Raw genomic sequence first — 27,741 nt, 5'->3', positions numbered from 1 at the left:
GATTGTCCTCCAAGAAATGTTGACATAACCACTCAATAGTCACTCCAACATCCCACAAAATCTTTGACCTCATACTCTTGAACTTCTTGTTGGCGATCCTTCTGTGAAGCATATTGATTAGTTGCTGACGGTATAAGCTTTAGTACAAGTTACTTATCAACGAAAAGTGAAAAACATTCAGCGGAACTCTTAGAACCATATTTTGGAAGTTCCTTTTTCAACAATACATTGACCTTCTCTCTGCATGTTTTCTTTTACCTAATGATACGTATTTTTTCTTTGATCCCTTACCTGTCCATTTACCTCTCAGCTCTGTGAATGGAATGTTTTACTGAGATTCGGGTAACAATATGCCTTCGTCAATATTTTGCACACATATTTGAGAACGAGGTTATAATTGCGAGCCAGGTAAATTATCCATTGCCTTTATATCTCTATCATCAGTCTTCGTCTGTTAGGACATCACATGCATTTACTGGAGACTCCAAAGCAATACTGTCTACAATTGCTACTAAATTTTCATGATTTTCCAACATACCAAGCGCATCCTCCAGTGAAAAGCCCCTAATAATAAAATAGTATGGTATTTTCCTGGCATGCAATATTTTGTACACTAAAATCAAATACCCAAACGCATATTGTAGAATAAAAATTTAATCAATTTATAAGTCTAGATAGAAATATATACTTGTTCTCTACCGGATCAAAAATATACAGGGTGTCCCAAAAGCAGGGGAATGGTCGAATATTTCGCGAACTAAACATCGGATCGAAAAACTGAAAAATACGTGTTCAATCATTTCCAAAATCTATCCAATGACACCAAACACCAACCCCCACTACACCCCCTGGAGGTGGGGTGGGGGGTAACTTTAAAATCTCAAATGGAAACCCCCAGTTTTTCTTGCAGATTTTAATTTGCTACATAAAAGTAAGCAACTTTTATTCAAGACATTTTTTAGAACTGTGGATAGATGACGCTATAATTGGGAAAAACGATTTATCCTGATAACATAGGTAAATTATAGAAACGGTCTAATATCTCACGAAATACACTTCCAAATGAGAAACTAAAAAACAGATTTTTAATCTTTTTCGAAACCTATCGAATAACACCAAATATGACCCTCCAACCCACCCCCTGAATGTGGGGTGGGGGGTAACTTTAAAATCTTAAATAGCAACCTCCACTTTTTATTACAGATTCCAATCCGTCATGAAAAATTAAGCAACGTTTATTCGAAACATTTTTTAGAATTGTTAATAGATGGCGCCTTAATTGGAAAAATTCGATTTATTAGCGCCATTTATCAGAAATTTTAAAAAATGTTTTGAATAAATGTTGCTTAATTTTTTATGACGAATCCGAATCTGCAATAAATAGTGGGGGTTGCTATTTAAGATTTTAAAGTTACCCCAACCCCACATCCAGGGGGTGGGTTAGAGGGTCACGTTTGGTGTTATTCGATAGGTTTTCAAAAAAGATTAAAAACATGTTTTTTGGTTTCTCATTTGGAAGTGTATTTCGTGAGATATTAGACCGTTTCTATAATTTACCTATGGTATCAGGATAAATCGTTTTTCCCAATTATAGCGCCATCTATCCACAGTTCGAAAAAACGTCTTGAATAAAAGTTGCCTACTTTTACATAACGAATCCAAATTTGTAAGGAAAACTTGGGGTTTCCATTTAAGATTGTAAAGTTACCCCCACCCCACTTCCAGCGGCTGTAGTGGGGATTGGTGTTTGGTGTCATTGGATAGATTTTTGAAAATGATTGAACACGTATTTTTCAGTTTTTCGATCCGATGTTTAGTTCGCGAAATATTCGACCGTTCCCCTACTTTTGGGACACTCTATATATATATGTTCTGCATAAGCATAACAAATATTTAATTATTTGGCAAATCGTTTTCCAAATTCAGCCGTATTATAAAACTTATAATCTTTATCACAAAATTATCGCCAGACATCACAAAGTGAGCAATTCACAACTACACCTTATGGTTGGTTAAGATTTACTGAAAGTGTTTAAGCTGTTACCAAGACAAAGAATGTGCATATATGTACAAGTTAAAACATGTTTATGGTGTACAATTTTTTGTACGTCAGGCACAACTGGGTTAAGTAGATATTGGCGACTCTCCACCTAGACTGCAGGATTATACCTGGTGTATGGACGGATCTAAAACAGCAGAAGGTTCGGGTGCAGGAGTATTTGGTAGTGGTGAACGTTTAAACATTTCTACGCCCATGCAAGAACATATAATATATCCCTGTATTTGAGAGAGAAGTATTTGCAATCTTGTAGTGTCCTAGAGAAATTACCTTAAGGGCTTTTGAACTGAAGCGGATCAATATAAGCAGATATATCCAAGCAACTAATATGAGAATACTGACACAAACACGACAGGCTGGCGGAACATATTATATCGTTATTCAATACCGTTATTCAACTGGTATTGGTTCCAGCCCATCGGGGTATAGATGACAATGAAAGAGCTGATGCACTCTCTAGCTACAAAATAGTTCGGTCCAGAGCCGGACATGGTAGTGTCAAATGCATCATCTGCGACCGGAAAGAATCTGAATCTGAAATCAACACAGCCAGCTCCTGCTGAAAAATTATATCCGGTCAAACCAATTAGCTGCAGTACTAGTCCTGTCGCCAGGAGGGGCACAACGGCCTCCTTTATTCAGATAGACTTACCCAAGTTTTTTCATGTATTTTGACCCGTAGAACACGAATTTTTTGGGTAACAGTTGATCCGGATGTCTATAAGATTGTTATAAACAAATAACTTGAGGAATTAGAAAACAGCGATTTCTCGAAAAACAAAACTTTTTTTTATATTTTTTAGGTCATTCTAAGCAAAAAATGTTCCTAGAAGTTTTTTCGTAGGATGCATAGTTATCGAGATAAAGCGGTTAAACTTTCAAAAATTCGAAAAATTGCAATTTTTGAACCCTTGAACCCGACAACTTTTGATTAAAAAATAAAATAGAAATTCTGCTTACCGGATATGAAAGTTTATGTCAAATTATATCGGTTTTGGTTATTTGCATTGCTAAAACTTTATTTTTTTATTGTTAAACAAAGCTATAAGCACATAGTGTTTCCCGTGCTTAACACATGCGTTTACATGCATGTTACGTAGAAATAGTCTCGCTTGTACTTGCACCTGCTCTACCTACTCGTTCGATTTTAAATGATAGATAATTGAAAACATCACTCAAGCACTAGATGTTTATGGCTTTGTTTAACAATATAAAAATAAATTTTTAGCAATTCAAATAATCAAACGCGATATAATTTGACTTGAAATTTCAAATGCGGCAAGCAGAATTGCCATTTTATTTTTTAATCAAAAGATATTCGGGTTCAAAAATTGAAATTTTTCGATTTTTTGAAAGTTCAACCGCGTTTATCTCGAAAACTATGCAGCCTACGAAAAAACTTGTTAAAACATTTTTTGCTTAAAATGACCCAAAAAATGTTTTGTTTTGCGAGAAATCGCTGTTATCTAATTCCTCAAGTTCTTTGTTTATAACAATCTTATCGACATCCGGATCAACTGTTACCCAAAAAATTCGTATTCTACGGGTCAACATACATAAAAAAACTTGGGTAAGTCCATCTGAATAAAGGAGGCCGTTGTACCCCCCCCCTGGCGACAGGACTATACAACGATTTATAAAATATTGTTACCAGGAACAAAAAATAAAAGAAAATGTCAAAGGCGATCACGAATTCCATAGACAAATGCCAAAAAGTTATTAAACAAGAACGATCACTGCGATACCTTCAACCCAAGGTTAGTCAAAGATAGGTTGCCTGGTAACTTTGACCTTGACAGAATAAAACGTAACCATGACGTCACCCAGGAGTAGGAATGAAGGTTTTTGTCAAAACACCGGTTTTTGGTTATACCGGTTGTTTCTACTTACGGTTTAACCGGGCGCTTATAACAGGTCAAAAATCCGGTTATTCCAAAAACCGATTTTCGGTTTTTTAATAAATAGCCAATGCCCAATAAGTTAAAATGTTACATTTATATTGCACTTTAGGTGATACTCCATTCGTATCGATACTATTGAAAGAATATATCGATACTGAGATAATCAATCGATATATAAACAGCAACTTTTTACCAGAAAATTTTACAACCTGGTGCAGCCATAATAAATTCCATGATGTAAAAATGTATAAACATTTTCAATTTCTTTGTAACACGAAAATGCAGCAGCTGCATAATACTCTGGTTAAATCTGAGAGTGCAGGAAGAGTCTATACCGGTTTCGGAGGTCTTTTCCCCTCATCAGTAGTCCCACATCCCCTTCTCTCCGATTTCTCCAGGTATCACACTTTGGGCCTTTCTGAATTGCAAAGAAAGAAATGTCACGGATAAACTAGAGCCATTTACTGAAAAACAAAGTAAGTTATTAATCGAAGTAGCACACAAAACGACAATAAATATCGTTCCCATACCACCAGATTGACAACAGGTGGAATAATTTCTTTGGTTACACCTCCTGAGATTTTCAATACTTATAAATCAAACAGGATGCCGAGGAAATTAAGATGAGAGGGTTTTAAATAATTTACAACTCATCTGCTCAGCGTGGTAAAAGTTCCAACAAGAAAGAGTATTTATTATGCAGCTGCTGCATTTTCGTGTTGCAAAGAAATTGAAAATGTGTTACCCTTTTGTAGGAGTATTAATGAATCTTTCTTGTTGGAACTTTTACCACGCTGAGCAGATGAGTTGTGAATTATTTAAAATTCTCTCATTTAATTTCCTCGGCATCCTGTTTGATTTATAAATTTTGAAAATCTCAGGAGGCGCAACCAAAGAAAGTATTCCACCTGTTGTCAATCTGGTGGTATGAGAACGACTGCTACTTCGATTGATAACTTACTTTGTTTTTCGGTAGATCGCTCTAGTTCATCCGTGACTTTTCTTTCTTTGCAATTCGGAAAGGCCCAAAAGTGTGATACCTGGAGAAATTGGAGACAGTGGCGTAGCATAGTGGGGGCAGCAGGGGCGGCCCGCCCCGGGCAGCACATTTTAGGGGGCGGCAAAATTTAACAATAAATAATAAAAATATTTTGTAAATATTTGAACCATTTTATATTTTTATCGCAACTACAAATTCGCACCGATTAAAAGGAGCACGGAATTTTTCATTACTTATTTTGTGACGAATTCGGAAAATTCTTCTTCTTTTAATGATAGTTTGTAGCAACTGGCAACAACGTCTACACTGACTTGACATAAGATTGTGCGCTCAGAAAGTAAATGCTTTGCAGAAATTCGTGAGCGTATTCAACAGCTATAGAATTTAACGGATAAGTTAGCTTATCTAAAGCCGGCTATATTATTAGGTCCAGACAAAACTGAATGTAATTTAGACTACGCATCTGACAAAATTGACAAGCAGGATTTCAAGCTGGAAAGACTTCTACTGCGGACTTTCGTTGCTGCTACAGGCAACGGCAAAAAATTGATTAATGCAGACTCACTTAAATTTTGAAATATTTAAATTTATTGTTAAATCCAAGCAGGAAGATACTCTGTCCAATATTTTAATAATGTTCCGAATATTTTTACAGTGCTATAAGCAATTCCAGTCTGTGAGAAAAGTTTTTCAAGATTGAAATTGATTAAAAAATCTTTAAGATTGACAATGAGTATTCTAAGATTAACTAATTTGGCTATTTTGTCTAATGAGCAAGAGGTGTGTGAGGCGATAGACATTGACGGTACAATAAAAGACTTTGCTCTTACAAAAAGCAGACGTATAAATTTTTAATTGAAGACGGAAATCTTGTTTTTATTTCTAACAAATAATCATATTACTTTTCAATAAAAATAAAAATATAGCATTATAGTATCGTTCAGTTCTAATTAAAAATTTATTTTATTTAATCTTGCCGATCTTCAAGGTGTACCTAATCTTAAGTGATAGGTACCTAAGTTATGTCAATGTATCTAATTGGTTAAAGTAAAAGAATTTTTGTAATAATAAACGTGATTGTAAAACTAAGATATACGTTGTTTATGTAAAACCTAACCTATATAATGCAAAATAATGATGACTGTTCTCGCCGAAAACTTCTCTATAATTAATGTATGTAATGTATAGTATACTTATATTAAATTAAAATACCTAAATAAGAGGGCGGCATAATTGTCTTCCGCCCCGGGCAGCCGACACTCACGCTACGCCACTGATCGGAGAGAAGAGGATATGGGACTACTGATGAGGGGGAAAAGACCTCCGAAACCGGTATAGACTCTCCCTGCACTCTCCGATTTAACCAGAGTATTATACAGCTGCTGCATTTTCGTATTGCAAAGAAATTAAAAATGTTTATACATTTTCTCTTTTGTAGGAGTATTAACGAATCTTTCTTGTTGGAACTTTTACCGAGCTGAGCAGATGAGTTGTGAATTATTTAAAATTCTCTCATATTAATTTCCTCGGCATCCTGAATGATTTTTAATTTTTGAAAATCTCGGGAGGTTGTAACCAAAGAAAGTATTCCACCTGTTGTCAATCTGGTGGTATGGGAACGATATTTTTTGTCGTTTTCTGTGCTACTTCGATTGATAACTTACTTTACTTTGTCCGTGATGTAACTTACTCTTATAGCTAGAGTCCTTTTCTTGATGGTGCAATAGCGTAATTTGCTTTTTCTGTATTAAAGAAGGCGATGAAGTAGGTGCCCGAAGACGAAAGCAAACAAAAAAAAAACATAACTCACAAAGATAGCAAAAACAGAATTCCCCTATAAATGTCTTTACTTAGATTATTTTATAAAATGAGCTTACGTTGGCCTTATTTACTAGATATTTAGAGGATTTACTTGTAAGGTGCTGAAATTTGTGCTACGTTTAGAAAATAAATTTCATACAGACAATTTCGACATGGCAAAAATGAGAAAAACCGAAAATTGAACTGTTACATGTTACTGTGTTATTAAAATACTCAACAATTTTCCTCCCAAAAAATTCCTCATCCATTTCAACTTTTAAAAATTTTCCCAGACCCTTTTAAATTACCCTAAAATTGGGGGAAATGACCCAATCTGGCAACTCTAGTTCCTCACTTGTTATAGACGGCGTCGACCTGTAAATTTGGATCAATGATAAACCGTATAGCGATTTTTTGATAAAGCTATTGACTTCGATACCTATCTATCGATCTACCGAAATCTACCAATTTCGGCCCGAAAAAATATCAAAATACGCTTATATTTTACTTAAAATAAAATCGATAACGCAATTTATCTTTTATCTATTACCATCACAACAATTTTGAGTAGAATTTTTAATACATTTCTATAAAACATTTTAATTTATTTAATAAATACTTCCTATAATTGTTTATTTTCTAAAAACTACATGTAATCGTAATTGTGTATTCATAATAATAGCTTATATATTAATAGTACTTATTATTAACAAAAGTCTCAAACGCTCAAGTAAAAAAAAATTATAATTGATGATGGGTGGTTATCTATTTCAACCAGATCACTTACAGTAGTTGTATGTAAATATGTACAATCTGGGGCAAAATTAACCGCCCACCTTAAAATTTGGTCATTTTTGATATCTCGAATTTCCTCAAGCTGTTGTCCGATTTAAGTGATTTTTTAAATATAAGTTATCTGTAATAATATTGTTGCTAGACAGATAAATTTTCATTGTATACCGGGTGTACGAATCAAACTGTGTTTTTTTTGTCAAAGTTCGCATCACGCTGTTGAATATTCTAAAATTTCTAAAATATTGAAATTAAAACCCAACCAATGTTTTCTCAACAATATTTCTGAAAATAAAACCCATGTCTTCTCAACGTTCTGTTTTTTGATTCATTCGTTTACGTTAGACCATAAAAAAGTTAGGTAATTTAACAACTAGCCATGTTTTTCATCAAAACAGGGTGTTTTTGAACAAGTATGGCAAACTTTAAGGGGTAATTCTGCATGAAAAAATTATTACAGATTGCTTTATAAACGTATGTCCGCAAATGCTTTATTTCTGAGATAGGGGTGTTAAAATGTTTCTTACGAACTGATTATTTATTTATTGCTTTAAAACCGGTTCAGATATGCAAATGAAATTTGGTGGGTTTTAAGATGTAGCTATTATACATTTTTTGACAAACAATTAAAAATTTAATATTCACCATTGGCGCGCAGACGGATAACATGAGCGGCCATATTACCCGTACATGATAGTGACTGCATATCTCTTAAGAGGATGGGTACGTATTTTCGGCTGCAATGCTATCCAAATGGGGATTCATTTTTTTCGAAACCTGAGAAAACTAATAAGTATTTTTGAAAAATTTAAGCACCGAGTGAAAGATTACGTTATTGGCGAGGGCCGAAAATCCCTGAGAACTTCTATAATTAATTGATGGATTCGACCGTTACTTGATGGAAGTTCATTTTATCTCACAATAAAACACTGAAAAACGTTTGTTTTTCTATACTTCCACAAAATTGATTACAACTATGTTATTACTACAGCTGTTTCGGCAAAGTGCCTTTCTCAAGTGATATATTTTACAATGTGTTTGCCTTTTTAAGTCTTTAACTGAAGAGGTTGAGGAGTGGGGAGCTGTTTGTCTCGAGTTGGTCATTCAGAATTATATCTGTATTTTTCAATTTATTAATTTCCATTGAAATACAGGGCTATTGACCATATTGTTTTCAAGATTGCTTTTAAAGCGTAGATTAACAACACAAAATATCTGGTTTCTTAACATGTGCGTGAAATACAACGTTTTCCCGAAATACATAAAGTTAAAAACCAACAACCGCAGTGCCGCCGCGATAGCAGGTATCCAACGGGGCCAGACCAGATGGCTGAAACGGGATACAGTACAGGAAACGAGATATTATAGTTGTTTATCTTAAGGTATGTCATTCAGAATTACATTATAGATTAGATAATATAGAATTTGACATCCTAGACTCATAACATAAGAACAGAAGTAGATAATATAATAGACAAAAAATATAATACACAATGTAAAAAACTAAATAATCTAATTTGGAATAGTAAAAAACTCAATACTCATTATACAAAAAATTTTTCAAATCATACTTTTTTCAATAGATTTATAAACTTAACAGATACCAAATTCAATAATAGTGAGATAGAACTTTTAAAGAAAGGATTCAAACATAACTTGCCTCAACATAATAATAAAAAAAAAATTTAGAATATTTAGGTGTAGAATGTGAAGTAGCGTTAAATAAAACTGCCAATAACATAGAAAAAAGCATCATTGCAAAATCTATTACCGATGTAGGTAGTGAAACTAATAACTCCTGTTACAAAGAAAACCAAATAGCCGTTTCAATTAAAAATAAATCAATAAAACATGACATAATATTTACAAAAGCAGACAAAGGTAACACTACTATTGCTATCGATAGAAGTGACTATAATAACAAAACAATAGAATTTTTAAATAACCAAAATAGTATAACACTAAACAAAGACCCCACAGAAAAATACCGAAAACAAATTAAACTAGCCATTGAAAATTCAAAATCAATACTAAATCCAACAGAACAGAAATACCTTAATATTATGGACCCACAACCCCCTAAATTATACTCTTTTATTAAACTACACAAACCTGACCACCCAATAAGACCTGTAGTTTCTTTTTATACAGCTCCGTCATATAAACTTTCAAAAAAACTGTCAGATATTATTACAGAATACACTAAATTTTCACCTTAATTCACCGTAAAAAATACACTACAACTAGTTAATAAAATACAACATTTTCAATTGCCCAACAACTCCAGACTAATTTCATTTGACGTAAAAAATCTTTTTCCTAGTGTTCCTCCTACAGAAACTTTTGTTTTAGTTAAAAACCTTTTAGAACATAATAGTACAAATCCGATCATTGCATCTGAAATTTTACACCTTCTTGAAATTTGCATAAATCAAGACTATTTTGAATTCAATAATCAAATTTACACAAACAACAGTGCAGGACTTATTATGGGTAATCCTCTAAGACCATTACTATCAGATATATTTATGAACCAACTTGAAACAACAATTTCTAAACACCCCTTATTTAAACAGTTCTTATATTGGTGGAGATACGTGGATGACATACTAGTCTGCTTTACAGGAACTAACAGACAACTTGACCAATTTCTATCATACATTAATTCACTTCATAGTAATATTGAGTTCACAATAGAAACAGAACAGAATAATTCCATAAACTTTCTAGATGTAACGATTACTAGACTACACAACAAACATGAGTTCTCCGTATATCATAAACCTACCCATACTGACACAACTATACACAATTCATCATCCCATCCTACACAACACAAATTAGCAGCCTACCATAGCATGATACATAGACTGACAGAAATTCCTATGACAAAAAATAACTTCGAGACAGAACTAAATATCATTAGACAAATAGCAGTAAACAATGGCTATAACGAACAAACAACATTTTAAACCAAAAACTCCATAAGAAAGCCTTGAAATTAGTGTATCCACCACCACAGAAAGAACCCAGTAACTTCTGCTCTCTCACATATACTGGCAAAATAACAACAAAAATAGCAGATACATAGAAAAGAAAGGAATAACACCAGCTTTCAGAACTAACAACAACTTAAGCAAACATATTAAAAACAATAAAAGCCGAAAGAGAAAGCAACTACAGAGTGGTGTGTACAAACTAACTTGTGGTGACTGTCCGAAAACTTACATCGGTCAAACTGGCAGAACTTTTGACAAACGGATAGCAGAACACAAAAGGGCTTTCAACAATAGAAAAACAGACACTTCTACATACGCACTTCACCTTCTAGATCATATTCATTCTTTCAACGAAGAGTTTCAAATTCTACATATTCAAAATAAAAGCCTTAAGCTATCACTTTTAGAATCAATGGAAATTAATAAATTGAAAAATACAGATATAATTCTGAATGACCAACTCGAGACAAACAGCTCCCCACTCCTCAACCTCTTCAGTTAAAGACTTAAAAAGGCAAACACATTGTAAAATATATCACTTGAGAAAGGCACTTTGCCGAAACAGCTGTAGTAATAACATAGTTGTAATAAATTTTGTGGAAGTATAGAAAAACAAACGTTTTTCAGTGTTTTATTGTGAGAACTTCTATAATGTTTATTTTAATAAGTTACAGGGGTGAAAAACTAAGAGAAAACTTAGTGTGATATTTAATTTAAAATATCTGATTCAAAATAAACTTTTTATTTATTTTAAGGGACTTTCTGCCCTCGGTAATAATATAGTCTTTCATTCTGCGTTTAAATTTTTCAAAAATATTGTTTTTTTCAGAATTTGAAAAAAATGAACACAATGTCCGTGGTAATATTTCCAAATCTATCTTTGTCATACAACGCACTCAGTCAAATAGAATAATATTTGTCAGCATACTGTCAGTCAGACAGTGACAATCAGTGACAATTTTAAATATCTGACATGGCATCTTGAACATTTTGAGTTGTTGATTACATAATATTGATATATAGTGTAATTATTTGATAAATAATTGATAATAAGTTATTTATTGTGTATTATTTGTGGAAGATACAAGCAGAGAATACATCAGGATAATATATTCTGTGATCCAAATATTTTGTTGTTAAAGATGTTCAAAATTGTAAGCGTTCCATAGTAACAATATATTATTAAAAAATCACTTAAACACTTTTCCTCTTTTCTCGATTGAGTATTACTTTCTGTTGTACATATAAATTATTATTACAATCACAGAATACATAGTTAGTGAAAAAATTATCACATTTATTAACTGAATTAATAATTTGCAATTATAAAAATAACAGTTATCCAAGAACATTTAAAAGCCATCTCTTTAAATTAATGATGACATTTTCAAGTAGAATGACATTCTAGCAATGTTAAGTGTGAATTTTACTACACGTAATTTGCCGTGTAAAGACAGAAAAAGTAGGGATACCCGTAAAATATTTGCGAATTATGTACCGATGTCCTTAAGAGAGATACAGATTGGGAGTAAGGAATGATCAGATAAATAAAAGATTTTATGTAAAATAAAACTACCATTCATGCGCTAAGTTTTTACGCTCAGTAAATTGGTATTATTAGAGCGAGGCCCCATTAATGCGATGCGCTCTGTTGCGTTGCGACGTCACAACGGAACAACGCATCGGAACGAGGCCCCATTAGTGCATTGCGCTGCGTAGCGTTGCGACGTCGCAACGGAACAACGCGTCGGGACAAGTTGCCTTAGGCTACGGTTACATTGGACGCGTAGTCTGACGACCAATCAGTCGGACATAAACGGACGACAATCGTAGTGCGACTAGGTGGTCGGATTGCATGCGTTTAACTGCGACTAGTTTCAGAATACTTAAGAATATAGGTAAATGATATAATAGAAATAGAGAAGAAAATGGCGAGTTTCACTTAATATGGAATAATTTTTTACGCCAACCACAGAAGTTTTTTGAATATTTTCGAATGTTACCTGACACATTGAATTATATTTTATCTCATATTTCCGAAAGACTGGAAAAACAGTCGAACTTTCGAAAGTGTATTCAACCAACAGAGAAGGGCATTAACGTTAATGTGCAAATTACTTATTATTATAGAAATTATTTATTAAACCTAATGTATTTTTGGTACAAACTTGGTACAAGAAATAATTTTTTATGAAGTAAGGATATAAAAACTAAAATAAACTACGAAAGTGCTTTCATTACTCTGCTGAAAATTATGCAAGATGCATTCTCGGACACCTGAACATCCTGCTTCGTTTTTTGATGAAACTGATGGTATTCCCATTTGATACCTGATTTGATTTATTCCTTGATCCACTGTAGTAGTTCTTGTCCAAAAGAACTTGTATTTTTAGCACATCTGAACATCCCACTATGTTTTCTGATGAGGCTGATTGTATTACTACTTGATACCTGCTTTTATCGATTTCTTGATCCACTGCAGTAGTTATTATCCAGAGAGACTGAGCACGTGGCTGGGCTTCCAAAAGAACTTGTTGTATTTGGTATTCGTGTATTTTTTCATGTACGGCATCAGACTCATGAAGAAATGAAAGTCACTATCTTCTTCCTTTGGTTGGCCTTTCCTTACAGTTTTCTTTGTATGCTTTAAGGTACTAGTACACTTTAGAAGACCAAAAATAAGCATTTTTTCAAGATTTTTTTTCTCAGAACCCTTATTAAAAATGAACAAAAAACTTTTTACATATTAATATTTAACTCTTAGAGAATACAAAAAAAATATATCTTTTTCCATTTATGCATATTCACTAATATTGTAAAGGGCGCCAAAGTCGAGTCCTCGAAAAAAATAGTTCCGATGGCGGAGAGTTAATCTCAGGACTGGGATCTCTGAAACAAAAAAATCGTACGGCATTTGAAAAAGGAAGGTTTCTTACGTGACAATTTACCACAGTTAGTGAAAAATTCCGCAAAAAAAGATTTTATGGGAATTTGAAAAAAAGAAAAAATCACCCGTTTTTCATGGTTAAAAAATATCTATTTTTTATTTTTTGGTCAAATTGTGGTAAATCGTCACGTAAGAGACCTTACTTTTTCAAATGCAGTACGATTTTTTTGTTGCAGATATCCCAATCCTGAGATTAACCCTCCGTTAGGCGCGTGGTCTACAATCGTAGACCACTCTCCTTTAAGTGGTCGCCAATTGCATAAAACTCCACATACGCCCCCATCCCGCTTAGTAGCTGTCACTAATACTTCCAACTTACTCTTCAGTTTGCTAAACGCCGCCGATCTGTTTGCATTATTTTTTTACCATTATTCAAAGAGCACTGGTCTACAACCGTAGACCACGCGACTAAGCGCGTTCCAGTTTTTAGTTGTATATATAAAGCTAATATGTAGCCTGCTGTGTATATAAAGCTAATAACATAAATGAAAATGTTTCAAGAAGCGACTTCATTGAAAACTTAGCATGGGAACTAATCAAACAGCAAACTGAATATGGATCAACTATGCCTTCCCTGCTAAGAGAACTTAGACGACGAGCTCGCGTACTGCTCGGAGTTCAAGAAGTCGTACCCCTTCCCCCTAATATTCCAACAAATTACGTGGGACGATGTTGTATTTGTGCATGAATTTGCAATAGGTCAACAAGAAGGGCATGCCAAAGATGTGACACATTTGCATTCAAGGATCATTTTGGGGATATTTGCACTGAATGTTTGACGGACTAAAATTGTGCCACTTTGACCATTTCATAGTTTTGTTCTTTTTTACTTTTTAGTTCTATTCTTTATTATTTATCCCTATTGGTCATTCTATAAGTTCAAAGATAAAAAATATTTGTGTTTTTTACTAAATTGAGCTTATTTTTTTGACCATTTTCATTTACTTGCGAATAAAGACCCAAAAAATCATGACCTCGTTTTTAATTTTACCACTGTCAAAATGAGAAAAGCCAAGGAACAAAACATATCTAATATCAAAGTGCGAACATAAATAAACATGTTATTAACCACTAATTTGTTAATTTTGCCAAAATCCGGTATTATACGACAAAAAACTATTGGTCTACGATTGTAGACCACGCGCCTAAGCTTGTCAGCAATAACGACGCGCCTAACGTAGGGTTAACTGTCCGCCATCATTTTTCGAGGCCTCGACTTTTGCGCCCTCTACAATATTAGTGCACGTGCATAAATGAAAAAAGATATATTTTTGTACTCTCTAAGAGTTAGATATTAATATGTAAAAAGTTTTATGTTCATTTTTAATGGAGGTTCTGAGAAAAGAATTCATGAAAAAAATGATTATCTTTGGTCTTCTAAAGTGTACTAGTACCTTAAGTTTTTCTTTTTTTATAGCTACCATTTTCTCATATACCGAAGATTTAGCTTTTTCCCTTTGTACCCGTTTCCTTATTTATCAGTTATCCATTTTCAGACGCACGTTGCCGTAGGAAAAAACAAACAAGTTTGTATTTTGAAATTAGTCGTCCATACACGTGCATAAACTGACGTCTATTACTTATTCAATATAACCGTTCCTATTTATCTGCCCGTGTTTGTTTCAGTCGTCCGACTACGCACGAGTACGTTCGACTTGTTAGTCGTCAGAGTACGCGTCCAATGTAACCGTAGCCTTAAGTGAGTTGCGCTGTGTCGCGTTGATCAGTTGCGACGTTTCAACGCATCGACGGGCAAGGGTGTTTTTCGATGGCAGTGTCATTGCACGAGAGGTGTGGCATACAATGCGTTGTTCCGTTGCGACGTCGCAACGCACCGCAGCACACTAATGAGGCCTCGCCCTTACTAGTTCATTTCAGAGTCAACCTCAACTTTTTACTTAAAAAAATGTCCTACTATTTTTTTAAGTAAAAATTATTATGCTTAAATAATTCATCATTATGCCTAATATAAATTGTAGAATAATATTATTGGGAAAAGTTTTATTTATCAGGCCTAAAAAACAGAAAAGCTACCTGTAATACCCGTAGTAGCAATTCTTGAAGAGCTATAAATCGTATAATCAATGACACCTTAGCATGAAACCAGCGTTGGTATCATTATTCAGTAAATGTGAATGTGAAGAATTCGTCAATAACCGCTACAATAACATTAGTGCTCATTCTTCACATTTTAGAATATCAACAATGTCAATTAGGGTGGTGGCACCCTTCTAAAGTGGATTTCCTATAATATTATAATGGATATATCGATCATTTGGAAACTAATGTGTGCTGTACAATGTAAGGCCGATCTAAATAACTGATGTCAGTAACGTTAATGGAGATAATCTCCTATATGCAAATTTCCTTTTAGATGTTTAAAGATTCAACGTGACTGTACATATACAGGGTGCGATAGATATACGGTCAATTAGAAATATCTCAAAAACTAAAAGTAACTGAATCATGAAAATTGAAATGAAGAGGTGTTGAAATGGAATTTAACATCACTTAGAGGAAAGGAATGCGAATTAGTGCAAGAAATGGAAGAATTTAAAATGCAAATAATAGGTATAAGCGAAACAAAGAAATGTGGGAGAGGAAAAGAAAATATATCAGAAAATTTCACGATGTATTACTCCGGGGTAGACAGAGAACTTAAAGCAAAAAAGGAGTAGGCGTAGTAGTCACAGAGACAATAGAAAAAGAATATCAGATTTCAAACCGATATCGTCGAGAATAATGTACATAAAAATAGAAATGGAAGAGGAATGGTACATAGTGCAAATATATGCAAATGGTACATAAGATAAGTATACATTTGTAGCAGAAGGCAGAGACGCAAAAAGTATAATAGATTACGTAGTCTACACGCAAGAAACGAAACAAAATATAAAACAAGTCGGGACAGAACAGAGAGCAGAGATCGGAACTCATCACAGACTGGTAATGGCAGAGATGACATGGTGAAAACCGGTACACCAAGAACAGATAGAATACAGCAGAATAGCAATAAAAAAAGCTAAAAGATGAACAAAAGAAAAGGAGATATCAAGAAGAAACTGATAAGGAGTTCAAAATGGAGGAGAGAAAGAAAATAGAAATGGATATGGAGGAAAAATAGAAAAAATTTAAAGAAGTAATAATGAAGAAGGCACAAGAGGTATGCGGAAATCTAACAGTCAGAAAATTAAACAAAAAAAACGGAATGGTGGAATGCAGATATACAGGAAGAAATGAAGAAAAAGAAAAGGCATGGAAAAAAATACAATAGTACAAGAGAGGAACAAGATAAAAAAGAATACCAAAAACACAGAAACATAGTGAAAGAACTAGTAAGAAAAGGAAAAAAGAGAGTTGGAAGAAGTTCGGTGAATCACTAAACCAAAATTACAGAGATAACAACAGATACTTCTGGAATAAAGTAAGGAGTCTAAGAGGAAAGAAAAGAAAAGAACTCAGAGGAGTAAAAGACAAACACAACAAACTAAAGACAAATACAACAGAGATATTAGAGGTGTGGAGAGAGTATTATGAAGAGAAATTATGGGCGAGGAAAGTGAAGAAATAGAGACAGACGGAACCATAGAACAGACAGCAGCAGACGAAAACCAAATGGAAGAAATAATTACAGAAGAGATGGAAGAAGCGATAAGTAGAATAAAAATAGGAAAAGCGAGCGGAGCAGATAAAATTGATCCCGAAATGATAAAATGGATAGGGAAAGAAGGAAAGAAGTGGTTGCTGGAAATAATGAGAGAGGCATGGAGAACAAACAAAATGCCGAGAGAGTGAAAAGAAAACTTACTGATCCCAATTCACAAGAAAGGAGAAGGATCCACCTGTGGAAACTATAGAGATATAGAGCAGTAGTGTTCAAGCTCTATACGAGAATAATAGGAAGAAGATTAAGAACAGAGGTAGAAGGAAAACTGGAAGACGAAAAAACAGCATTCAGAGCCAAAAGGCAAACAATTGACAACATAATCATATTACGAAATATAATAGAAAAAAATAATGATCGGGGAACAAACATATATATGACCTTCATAGACCTTAAAGCAGCGTTCGACTCAGTAGACCAGAAAGTATTGTGGAATACTGTAGAGGAGCTGGGAATACCGAGGAAACTATTAGAGATAATTAAAAGTACGTACAGCAGAGTGGTGGGAAAAGTGCAAATGGGAGGTAGCAGATCACTAGAATTTAGGACGAACAAGGGGATAAAACAGGGAGATAGCCTGAGCCCACTCCTATTCGTCATAATTATGGACACATTATTTAAAAATGTAAAAAGGAGAACAAACCACTTAAAAACAATAATAGGCTACACGCACCTAACACCAGTTATGATAGAAGGATTACTGTATGCTGACGACGTCGTTCTCCTAGCAGACAACCCGAGAAAGATGCAGCGATTAATTGATGTATGGACTGAGGAAATAGAGAAAATGAAATTAGAAATAAACATCAGCAAATGCAAGACGATGAAAATAGGTCAGCAGGAGCAGGAAATTGAAGGCGAAATACGAGTGCTCTGTAAAGGACAAGAATTGGAGAGGGTGACGGCCTACGAGTACCTGGGCACGATAATATCGAATGACGGAAAGCTAGACCTAGAAATTGCAAATAGGACAAAGAAAGCTACGAAAATATACTATGCGATTAATAATACGATACTGGGAAAAAGGGAAATCAGTCAGGAAACAAAAATGCATGTATATAATACAATCACAGTACCAACTCTTCTATATCCAAGCGAGACCTGGGTCACAAAAATAAAAGACATGAAAGTGCCATAAATGCAGCAGAAATTAAGCAGCTGAGAAAAATAGCTGGAAAGACGAAGATGGACAGAGAAAGGAACGAAAACATCAGAAACGTGCAAAGTCAGGAACCAATAGAGAAAAAAATTGAAAAAAGAAAAATGAATTGGTTTGGACATATAACTAAGATGAACGAGAACAGACTAGTAAAGAAGGTGACAGATGCCAAAAGATAGGGGAAAAGAAGAAGGGGCAGACCTAGAAAGGGGTGGATGGAACAAATCGAGGAAATCGGGACAAATAGAGGGAAACAGTACAACAGATGAAGCAAATGGCAGGAGACCGGAAGGCGTGGAAGAAATGGGTAAAAGATGGATAGATGATACCAAAGTCCGACGCCCTTATAGGGCATAAGGACAACGAGAAGAAAAAGAAGAAGATTCAACGTGACTGTACATATACAAGGTGCGGTAGATATACGGTCAATTAGAAATATCTCAAAAACTAAAAGTAACTGAATCATGAAAATTGAAATGAAGAGGTGTTGAAGAGTAAACTATTTATTAAAAATATTTTCATCTATTTGATACTTCCGGTTATACCGGAAGTTGCTTATAACTTCGATTTTTTAATGGGACGTCCTATATATTTTTACATTTTTGGACTCTCCTCGATGTCTTCTTTCTAAGAATATGTTTTTGTGTAGATTTTGTAATGTTATATACGGTAGTCTAAAAAACATTATTTTTTTTATTAATTTCGTAGCAAAATTCACACCCTGTAGGATCGTAGTGGTTTGATATAAAAATTATATTTATGTTTAACTTATTATCAATCTGGTCCACTATTGTTAAAAATTATTAATACAGCGATATGTTTATCGCTATGTTTTTCAAAATCAGACGGCACGAGATTTAGAGGACGACCACGAAGGAGATGGAAGAAGACCTAAAGATTCTAAGGGCCAGAAAAGATGGACAAAAGTGGCCAGGATCCCCAGGAATCCACAACGGATTGTCAAGCCACTTATAAGGATGATATATGTTTAATTTTAGTATACTGGGCTGGTCAAAACCCGGAATGAGTATTTTCGAATAATTATTTGTATTTATTTTTTATTGAATATTTTCACGGCCAACCTAATAAAATTTCACGGAATTTTTGTTACAATTAATGTTTGGCTTAAAGAGTTACAGATTAAAGCAACTATAGGTATAGGGCTTTTCATCGATTGTCATTTGTTTCGAGATTCTGTCATATGTTGTATTATCTGTATATAATATTGATATACACGGATTATACGACATCTGACAGAAGCTCGAAACAAATGACTGTGAATGAAAAGCCCTATAGGGAATGTACTGTATCTTCAGATGAAATAATTCGAACATTTCTATAATTATTATACTTTGACAACTATTAAAAATATGAACAGACATTTCTATATGTAACATTACATAACAACTACTATAAATGGAGAAGGACGCTATTTTGAACTTAAAAATACAAAAGAATTAAAAAACCTCAACCTAAAATCTTGAATTGAGACGTCGGATTCGTTCAGATCTTCTTAACTGTGGAAGAGCATTACGTTCTTCAGAAGCGGGTTCGTTAATGGGTAGCAGTTCATTATCAGGATGAACAGGTACTATCACTGGATCTACATTTTCGTTAAAAGGTTTGGATATAAATAAACTGGAGGAACTGAACGTTGGATAGACGGCAGAAGATGCAGGGGAGGTTCTTGATATTGCGGTTGGTGAATAATTACTTCTGGTTCCTTTACAAAGGTTACGTCTTTTAGGTACCATGGTTTTACGAATTTGGTCAATGTAACGTTTTAGACAATATCCATCATCAAGTTATACATCGCAAAGTCATACTGAACAAAAGAAACAACAACAATAGAGCATGGTTCAGAAAAGGAATAAAAGAGAAATGTAAAGAGAAACGAGAGGCCTACACGAAGTATAAAACATCAAATACTCCAGAATCCAGAGACACCTTTAAAAGAATACAAAATGAAACAAAGCAGTTGGTAAGAAGAACAAAAAATGAGCACTGGGAATAGTTTACACAAAGCATGGAAAGCGACTTCTACGGTACACAAAAACAAATATAGAGAGTCATAAGAAACCAACGGAAATAAATGGCCGAATTTAAGAAATACAATAACATACCAGCAAACGAATGGGAAAGATACTTGACGTAACTATTTAAAGGAAAGAACAATACTAATCACCACAAAGACTTCCCTGAATTAAGACACGAAATAGAAATCAGTTTTCAGGAGGTAAAGATAGCCATAAATTCACTCAAAAGTAGAAAGTCACCAGGACCAGACGGAATAACCAACGAGCTTTTAAAACACGGAAGAGAAAGTATAACCCTAGAGATGACAAAACTTATACAAAAAATAATATTTCACTGCAACATACCAGACGCATGGAGAAACAGCATAATGATACCAATGTTCAGAAATGGAGACAAAGAAGACCCCAACAATTATAGAGGTATAAATGTACTGAACACCTCACTTAAGCTAACCACAAAAGTCCCAACCAACAAAATCAATACTAACAACTGTATGAGATAAATATCAAGGATTAAGGTCCGGAAGATACTGCGTAGATGCCGTATTTGTACTAAGACAAATCACAGAAAAGGCCATCGAGTACAATCAACCAGCATATCTATGTTTTATAGACCTGACAAAGGCTTTCGATCGCATCCAAATGAAAAAGTCTTACACTTACTGTATATAAGAAACATACCAATTACTATTATACAAACCATTGAAAACGTCTACTTTCGTAATCGAATACTTCTTCTTCTTCTTATGCAATTCACTAATGGATGTTCGCGATCACGTTTGACCATTTTTCTCTATCCCTCGCAGTATGTATTAGGTCTCCTATGTTTTTTAGTCCTGTCCATTGTTTGACATTACGGAGCCATGACATTTTCTTCCTGCCCACTCCCCTTCTACCTTCGATCTTTCCTTCAATTAAGGTTTGCAGAAACTGATATCTTTCATTTCTAATTATGTGTCCCAGGTATGCCGTTTTTCTCTGTTTAATTGTGCACATCAGTTGTCGTTCTGTACCAATTCTTCTCAGGATTTCTTCATTTGTTATTCTTGCGGTCTAGGGAACTTTAAGGATTCGTCGATAGATTCACATCTCAAATGCCTCTAGCTTATTCATTGTGTTTATTTTTAAAGTCCATCCTTCCATGTCATATAGGAGCACCGACCATATATAGCATTTTGTGAACCTTAATCTTAGGTTTAGGTCAAAGTCAGACTTCGTAAAGACGTTTCTGAATTTCATGAATTCACTTCTGGCTCTTTCTGTCCGACATTTAATTTCCATATCCGACATCCAGTCTTCACATAGCCAGGTTCCCAGGTACTTAAACTTTCTTACGCGCTCTACATCTTGGTTTTTATATGCTAGTCTTGCATTTGATGTTGACATAATTGACGGCTGATTAAAAGGAACTTTGTCTTTTTTATGTTGATGCTAAGTCCCATGTTCTCGCTATGCTTTCCAATTTTATTAAGAAGGTTTTGGAGGTCTTCTATATTGTCTGCTATTAAGACCGAATCATCCGCATATTGTATATTATTGACCAGGTACCATACACTTTGATGCCGCTTTCGCATTCCTCAAGAGCTTCCTGGAAGATACTTTCTGAATATAGATTGAACAGTAGTGGGGAGAGAATGCATCCCTGTCTTACACCTCTGAGAATTTTTTGAGTTTGCGTTGTTTCATTATCCACCTTGACGACAGCTGTTTGATTCCAGTAAAGAGCCTCTATGCAACGAATGTCTTTTTGATCTATGTCGAGTTGTTTTAGTATATGTACGAGTTTATGATGTTGTACTCTTGTACTCCATCGAAGGCTTTTTCATAATCTATAAAGCACATCATTACATCTTTCCTTTGATCGTAGCAGTTCTGAGCTAGCACTTGGGTTGCAACTAGTGCTTCCCTGGTACCCAGGCCTTTTCGAAATCCAAATTGTGAGCAACTAATAACCTTATCGCATTTTGTGGAGATTCTGTAGTGAAGAACTTTGAGGAATATTTTTAAAGAATGGCTCATCAGACTTATCAGTCGGTGCTCTTGACACTTTGTTGCGTTGTTCTTTTTTGGCAAAAGGATAAAGGTAGATACAAGCCATTGGACAGGGAATTTTCCTTTTTTATAGATTTGGTTGAAAAATCTTTGGAGTATCGTAATTCCCTTTTCATCTAACAATCTGAGTAACTCAACAGGAATTTTATCAGGTCCAACTGATTTCCCGTCTTTCGAGGTATTTATTGCTCTAGTAATTTCTTCAATTGTGATCTCGGGACCAGATAGGTTGTTAATATCTATCACTTGTTCCTGAACGACTTCTATCTCAGGCCTCTGGTCTGCAAAGAGATTTTTGATGTACTTTTCCCATATGAGTTTCTTCGCTCTATCATGTTGTGCCATTTTTCCTTGTTCATTTTCTAAGTTAGAAAATTTCTATTTTCTGTATAGTCCAGCTACCTCCTTTAGTTTCTTATGTAGGTTGTGGTCATCATGTTGCTTTTGTAACTGTTCTATTTCCTCACACTGCTTCTTTAGCCACTTATTTTTTGCCGTTCTTTTCTCTCTTCTTATGCGTTGTTGTTGTTCTCGATATTCGTCTCGGTTCCCTTGGTTTTTATGTTCTCTTCTTTCTTCGCACATTGCTAGGATTTCTTGTTTATAACCTAATTCTTTTTAACTGTATCCGTCATTGTTTCCTCTATGGCTCTCCATGTGTTATCTAAATTAACTTCTCTTTCTAGTTCTACTTTTGTATTCTTTGTTAGTTCTTTGTTTAATTTCATACTTAATTCTCTTCTGGTATTCTCATCTTTAAGTTTAGCATATTCTATTGTTGGTTCTGGTTTAGGTCTCCTCATATTAGTGATTTTTATTTTTATTTCTGCTAAGAGAAGGACATGGTCTGATGGAACATCGGCGCCAGGGTATGTACAAGTTCTAGTTACTGATGATCCAAATCTTTTGTTAACCATTAGGTAATCGATCTGGTTTCGAACTATACTCTCGGGGCGGTCCGCTGGGGCTTTCCATGTATATAAGCGTCTAGGTGGTAGCTTGAACCAGGTATTAGATATTTTCATATCTTCCTCTTGGCAAAATTGATATAGTCGTTTGCTCGGTCATTTCTCTCTCCCAGGCCGTACGGGCCTATTAAATCGTCGTCTCTACCTCTCCCTATCTTGGCATTAAAGTCGCCCATTATGAGGTTTACTTCATGTCTCTTCACGTTACTAAGCAGTTGTTTAAGTTCTGCGTAGAACATTTCTATATCTTCTTCTGTTGAGTCCGATGTTGGGGCATAAACCTGAATTATGTTGATATTGACTGGACTGGCTTTCAGTTTGAGTAAGGCCATACGGTCTGAGAGTGGGAAAAACTGTATGACCGATGCAGATAATTTGCTCGTGATTATTATACCTACTCCCTTTCTGTGGTTTTTATCCTGGTTTCCAGAATAGCACATAACTGCCCCTTCGCCAGCACACCTTCCTACATCTGGCCACCATGTTTCTGCTATCCCCAAGACATCTATCTTCAATCTCTTTACTTCTTGGATTACGTTAGTCAGCTTCCCAGCTTCATACAAACTTTGCACGTTCCATGCTCCGATCTTCATTTTACTTCGTAAGTTCAATTGGGTTAGGCTTTTATCATTTAACTGCGTTCCCCCCGGAGATCCGATTGGGGAACTGTTTATAACTCCGGAAATTTTATAATTAAATGACGTCATTGTGATTCTCTTGGGATAATAAGTAATGAAGGTGGTATCCCGTTGCCTTCCTTCATGCCATTTCTTGGCTTGAGTTTCGAATCGAATACAGTCAAAGATAAATGGAAAACTAACACAGTTTATACCAGTACAAAGCGGAGTTAGACAAGGTGACTCGTTAAGTCCACTGTTCTTCAATATAATAATGGACGAAATAATAGAAGCAGTACGTACAGGTCATGGCTACAGAATGGAGAACAAAAAAATCCAAATATTATGTTATGTAGACGACGCCGCATTAATCACCGGCACAGAAGACGATCTCCAAAGATTAACACACATCTTCAATACAACAGCCACGAAATACAATATATGATAATATTAACAGAAAAAACGAAATGTATGACAATATCTAAATACCCACTACGATGGAAAATCGAAATTGATGGGAAAATAATAAAGCAAGAGGCAAGGTTTAGATATCTAGGAATAGATGTAATTAGTTACGGAGATGTTGAAGTAGAAGTACGACAACAAAGCTTAAAACAAGTAAAGCAAGACACACAAGCAAGAATCTATAATGCAGCAATTAGACCCATATTGCCATACACGGCGGAGACAATACCTGACACATCTAATACGAGACAACTACTATAAACAACAGAGATGAAAATACTTCGACGAACATCAGTGAAAAGTCTGTTGGATAGGTAGAGAAGCGAAAACATAAGAAGATCATGCAATATAGAAGACATAAATGGATGGGTGAAAAAATCGAAACAGGAGTGGAAGTAACACATTAGTAGAATGGGAGAGGATGGGATAGTACGAATAGCATGAGATAAGTCAGCAAATGGATGAAGAACTATTGGCAGACCAAGAAAAAGATAATGCGATAATTTAAACAATTCAGGAGGGTAATATTAAAGAAGAAACAGGCTTTAAAGCTTACATACAAGAAGGAAGAAGAAAAAGAAGAAGAATAAGAAGAAGAAGAAGAAAAAGAAGAAGAAGAAGAAGAAGAAGAAAAAGAAGAGTATTGTTTAGTTAGTTTTAGTTACTTTTACTAATTAACTGTGAAACCAATTTTAGAATTAAGTTTAAAACTGCGTGCAATATTTTAAACTACGTGCAATATTGTACCTTTGATTATAACAGATCTAGATTTTTCATGGTGCTCAAATCCTTATTGGCTTATACATTTTTCCTCTACGTTTTTGTATTAGATATTAGCTTAACCCTTAACTGGTCCGGCGTCGTCTGACAGACGATTCGATATTTTTAATTATTTTTTATTGGAAACTGGCACCGCCAACAGGTAAGTCGTTCAATCTAATCCTTTAAATATTGGAGCTTGACAAGTGGGTGTATTTAAGACAAGTTTATCTCAATTCCTTAAAAGTTGTCCCAACAATTAGGTGGAGAGTAGTTTCTCAGACGACGCCAGACCGTGTGTATTACTTTTTTGTGTTCATACTTAGAGTTCAAGAAGAACAAGAGAACAATCAGACGGATGTTCTTATTTTAGAAAAACGCAAGATTTGCAGTTTATGTCCGAGTAGAAAGCGCAGGATGACAAAATACCTGTGCTTGCGTTGCAAAAATCCCGTTTGTTTGGGATGTACAAAGCCACTACCTATGTAAAAATTGCATATAAAATTGGTAAAGTTTGACTGATGCTGGAAACAAATATTTTTTATTGCTTTTTATTTTACCTAATTTTTTGTTTCGTGTGCAGTTTGAACATTTATCCTAGCTATACTTTTTTTTTCATGTTGTTTTTTATTTATTTCTTATTTACTTTACAAAACCATGTACTTTTTCACAAATATTTAAAGAAATTTAAGTTCTATTTTAATATTTTTTTCTTAACTCAAATGACACCCAAATCTAATACGTTCACTTCTAAATAGGGTGTCAATTTAAAAAGCTGCGACCCCTATTATAATTTGGTCCCTGTAGAAAATCTAAAAATATACAAAAACACATCAAATTTATTTGTGAGCGGGACATTTTATAGACCAGTTTTTAACTAAATTACACTAACCCTCTAGCGGGGGCGGACACAACCCCCAAAATCTTTAATGGAAAGGGGGGTTGAATGATACCTCATTTTAAAGATCATTAAATTACCTTTTTAAAAATACCACATACATTATATTTCTTTTCAGTAATTTTAATTTTTTTATTATTAATTTTATTAAGTAAATATCGAGTTCAGAACTCAAAATTTTTTTTTTGGAGTATTGAACTCCAAATTGAATTTTTTTTTGGGTGTTGAAGTATTTAGAGTATTTTTTTTAAGTATTTTTGGAAAAATCAAGTAAAACCGTAAAGATATGAAGTATAGAGTTCCGAACTCCAAAATTTTTTATAGTATTAAGTCCAAGATTTTCCAAAAGTACTGAAAATAAATATAAGGCATGTGGTATTTCTAAAAAGGTAATTTAATGACCTTCAAAATGAGGTATCACTCAACCCCTCTTTCCATTAAAGATTTTGGGGGTTGTGTCCGCCCCCGCTATAGGGTTGATGTAATTTAGTTAAAAACTGGTCTACAAAATGTCCCCTCACAAATAAATTTAACGTGTTTCTGCATATTTTTAGATTTTCTATAGGGACCAAATTATGGGGGTGACACTTTTCAAATTGACACACTGCGTATAAATATATCAGGGTATGTTTGTAGCATTTATTGTTAATAATTTTTTTTTGAGTGTTGTTTTGCTTTCTTGAAAACAGTAGTTTCGCAGACGACGCCGGACCAGTCGCTACTGCTACAGTTTACGCTACTGCTACATTACCGGACCATTTAAGGGATAATTAGAAAAATCCTTACCTGTACGTATAACACAATTTTGCATAGAGCCGATCCAAACCACCACGTGCTGGTAACATCCCATATAACTGATGGTGGCAGGCAAAACAGTATCACTAGAAAATCCGCTACAGCTAAATTCACTATGAAATAGTTTGTAACCGTCCGCATGGTATGATTTCGATAAACCGCGATGCACACTAAACAGTTACCTACTAAACCGATCACGAAAACTACACAATGGCAAACAATAAGGACCCATGTCCAACTTTTTGGAGACATAAGCTTTATATAGTCTTCGTAAGTTTCGCCGTAAGAATCATTGCTAGAGTTGTATCCTAATTCTGAAAAAAAAAACGGGAATTACTGTTAATAAGAATAAATATCAAAATAGCATCCTTGTTTTTATAAAAAATAATCGGGTAATTATATGAAATAATCTTATTTCAGATACTGGATGAGAGCAACGAAATAAAACGGGAGATTCATAACCAAGATGTATGTAGTAGCAGGTGGGTTCCATAATAAAATACATGAGCAGATTCCTGAACTTGTCATACAAAAAACGTATGGGCCATTCCACGAACATATGCCTGTTTTGGATTACTTCGACAACGAATATTTTACTGTGCAACATAAGAAGTACGAAAGTAAATGGCGCCAGTGGTGTCATGGCAAAATTAGCAGTGCGGGAACGCAGTGCCGGAACGCATTGCTAATTTTCGTTTACAAAACCTAAATTCTCTATTATTTTTTTTCTTTTCTTAACCAGTGTGGGAACGGCGTTCCCACGCGTTCCCACACCATGACACCACTGAATGGCGCTAATAATTATTCCAATAAACAACAATGTAATTTGC

At 34.6% G+C, this 27,741-nt stretch overlaps 1 protein-coding gene across 1 annotated transcript in view; it reads right to left on the bottom strand.

Moving 5' to 3' along the window:
* Nucleotides 1–27,741, bottom strand: part of LOC114331900 (orexin/Hypocretin receptor type 1-like) — a 1,700,655-nt gene that overhangs the window by 931,118 nt on the left and 741,796 nt on the right. The window contains exon 5 of the mRNA XM_050658583.1: nt 26,903–27,225. Within this exon, the coding sequence (XP_050514540.1) occupies nt 26,903–27,225 (323 nt within the window). The remainder of the gene's footprint in view (nt 1–26,902; nt 27,226–27,741) is intronic.

Source organism: Diabrotica virgifera, chromosome 8 (assembly GCF_917563875.1).
Source record: "Diabrotica virgifera virgifera chromosome 8, PGI_DIABVI_V3a".
Classification (NCBI taxonomy): domain Eukaryota; kingdom Metazoa; phylum Arthropoda; class Insecta; order Coleoptera; family Chrysomelidae; genus Diabrotica; species Diabrotica virgifera.
The sequence above is the reverse complement of the archived record's forward strand: the minus strand, read 5'-3'. Positions and strand labels throughout refer to the sequence as shown.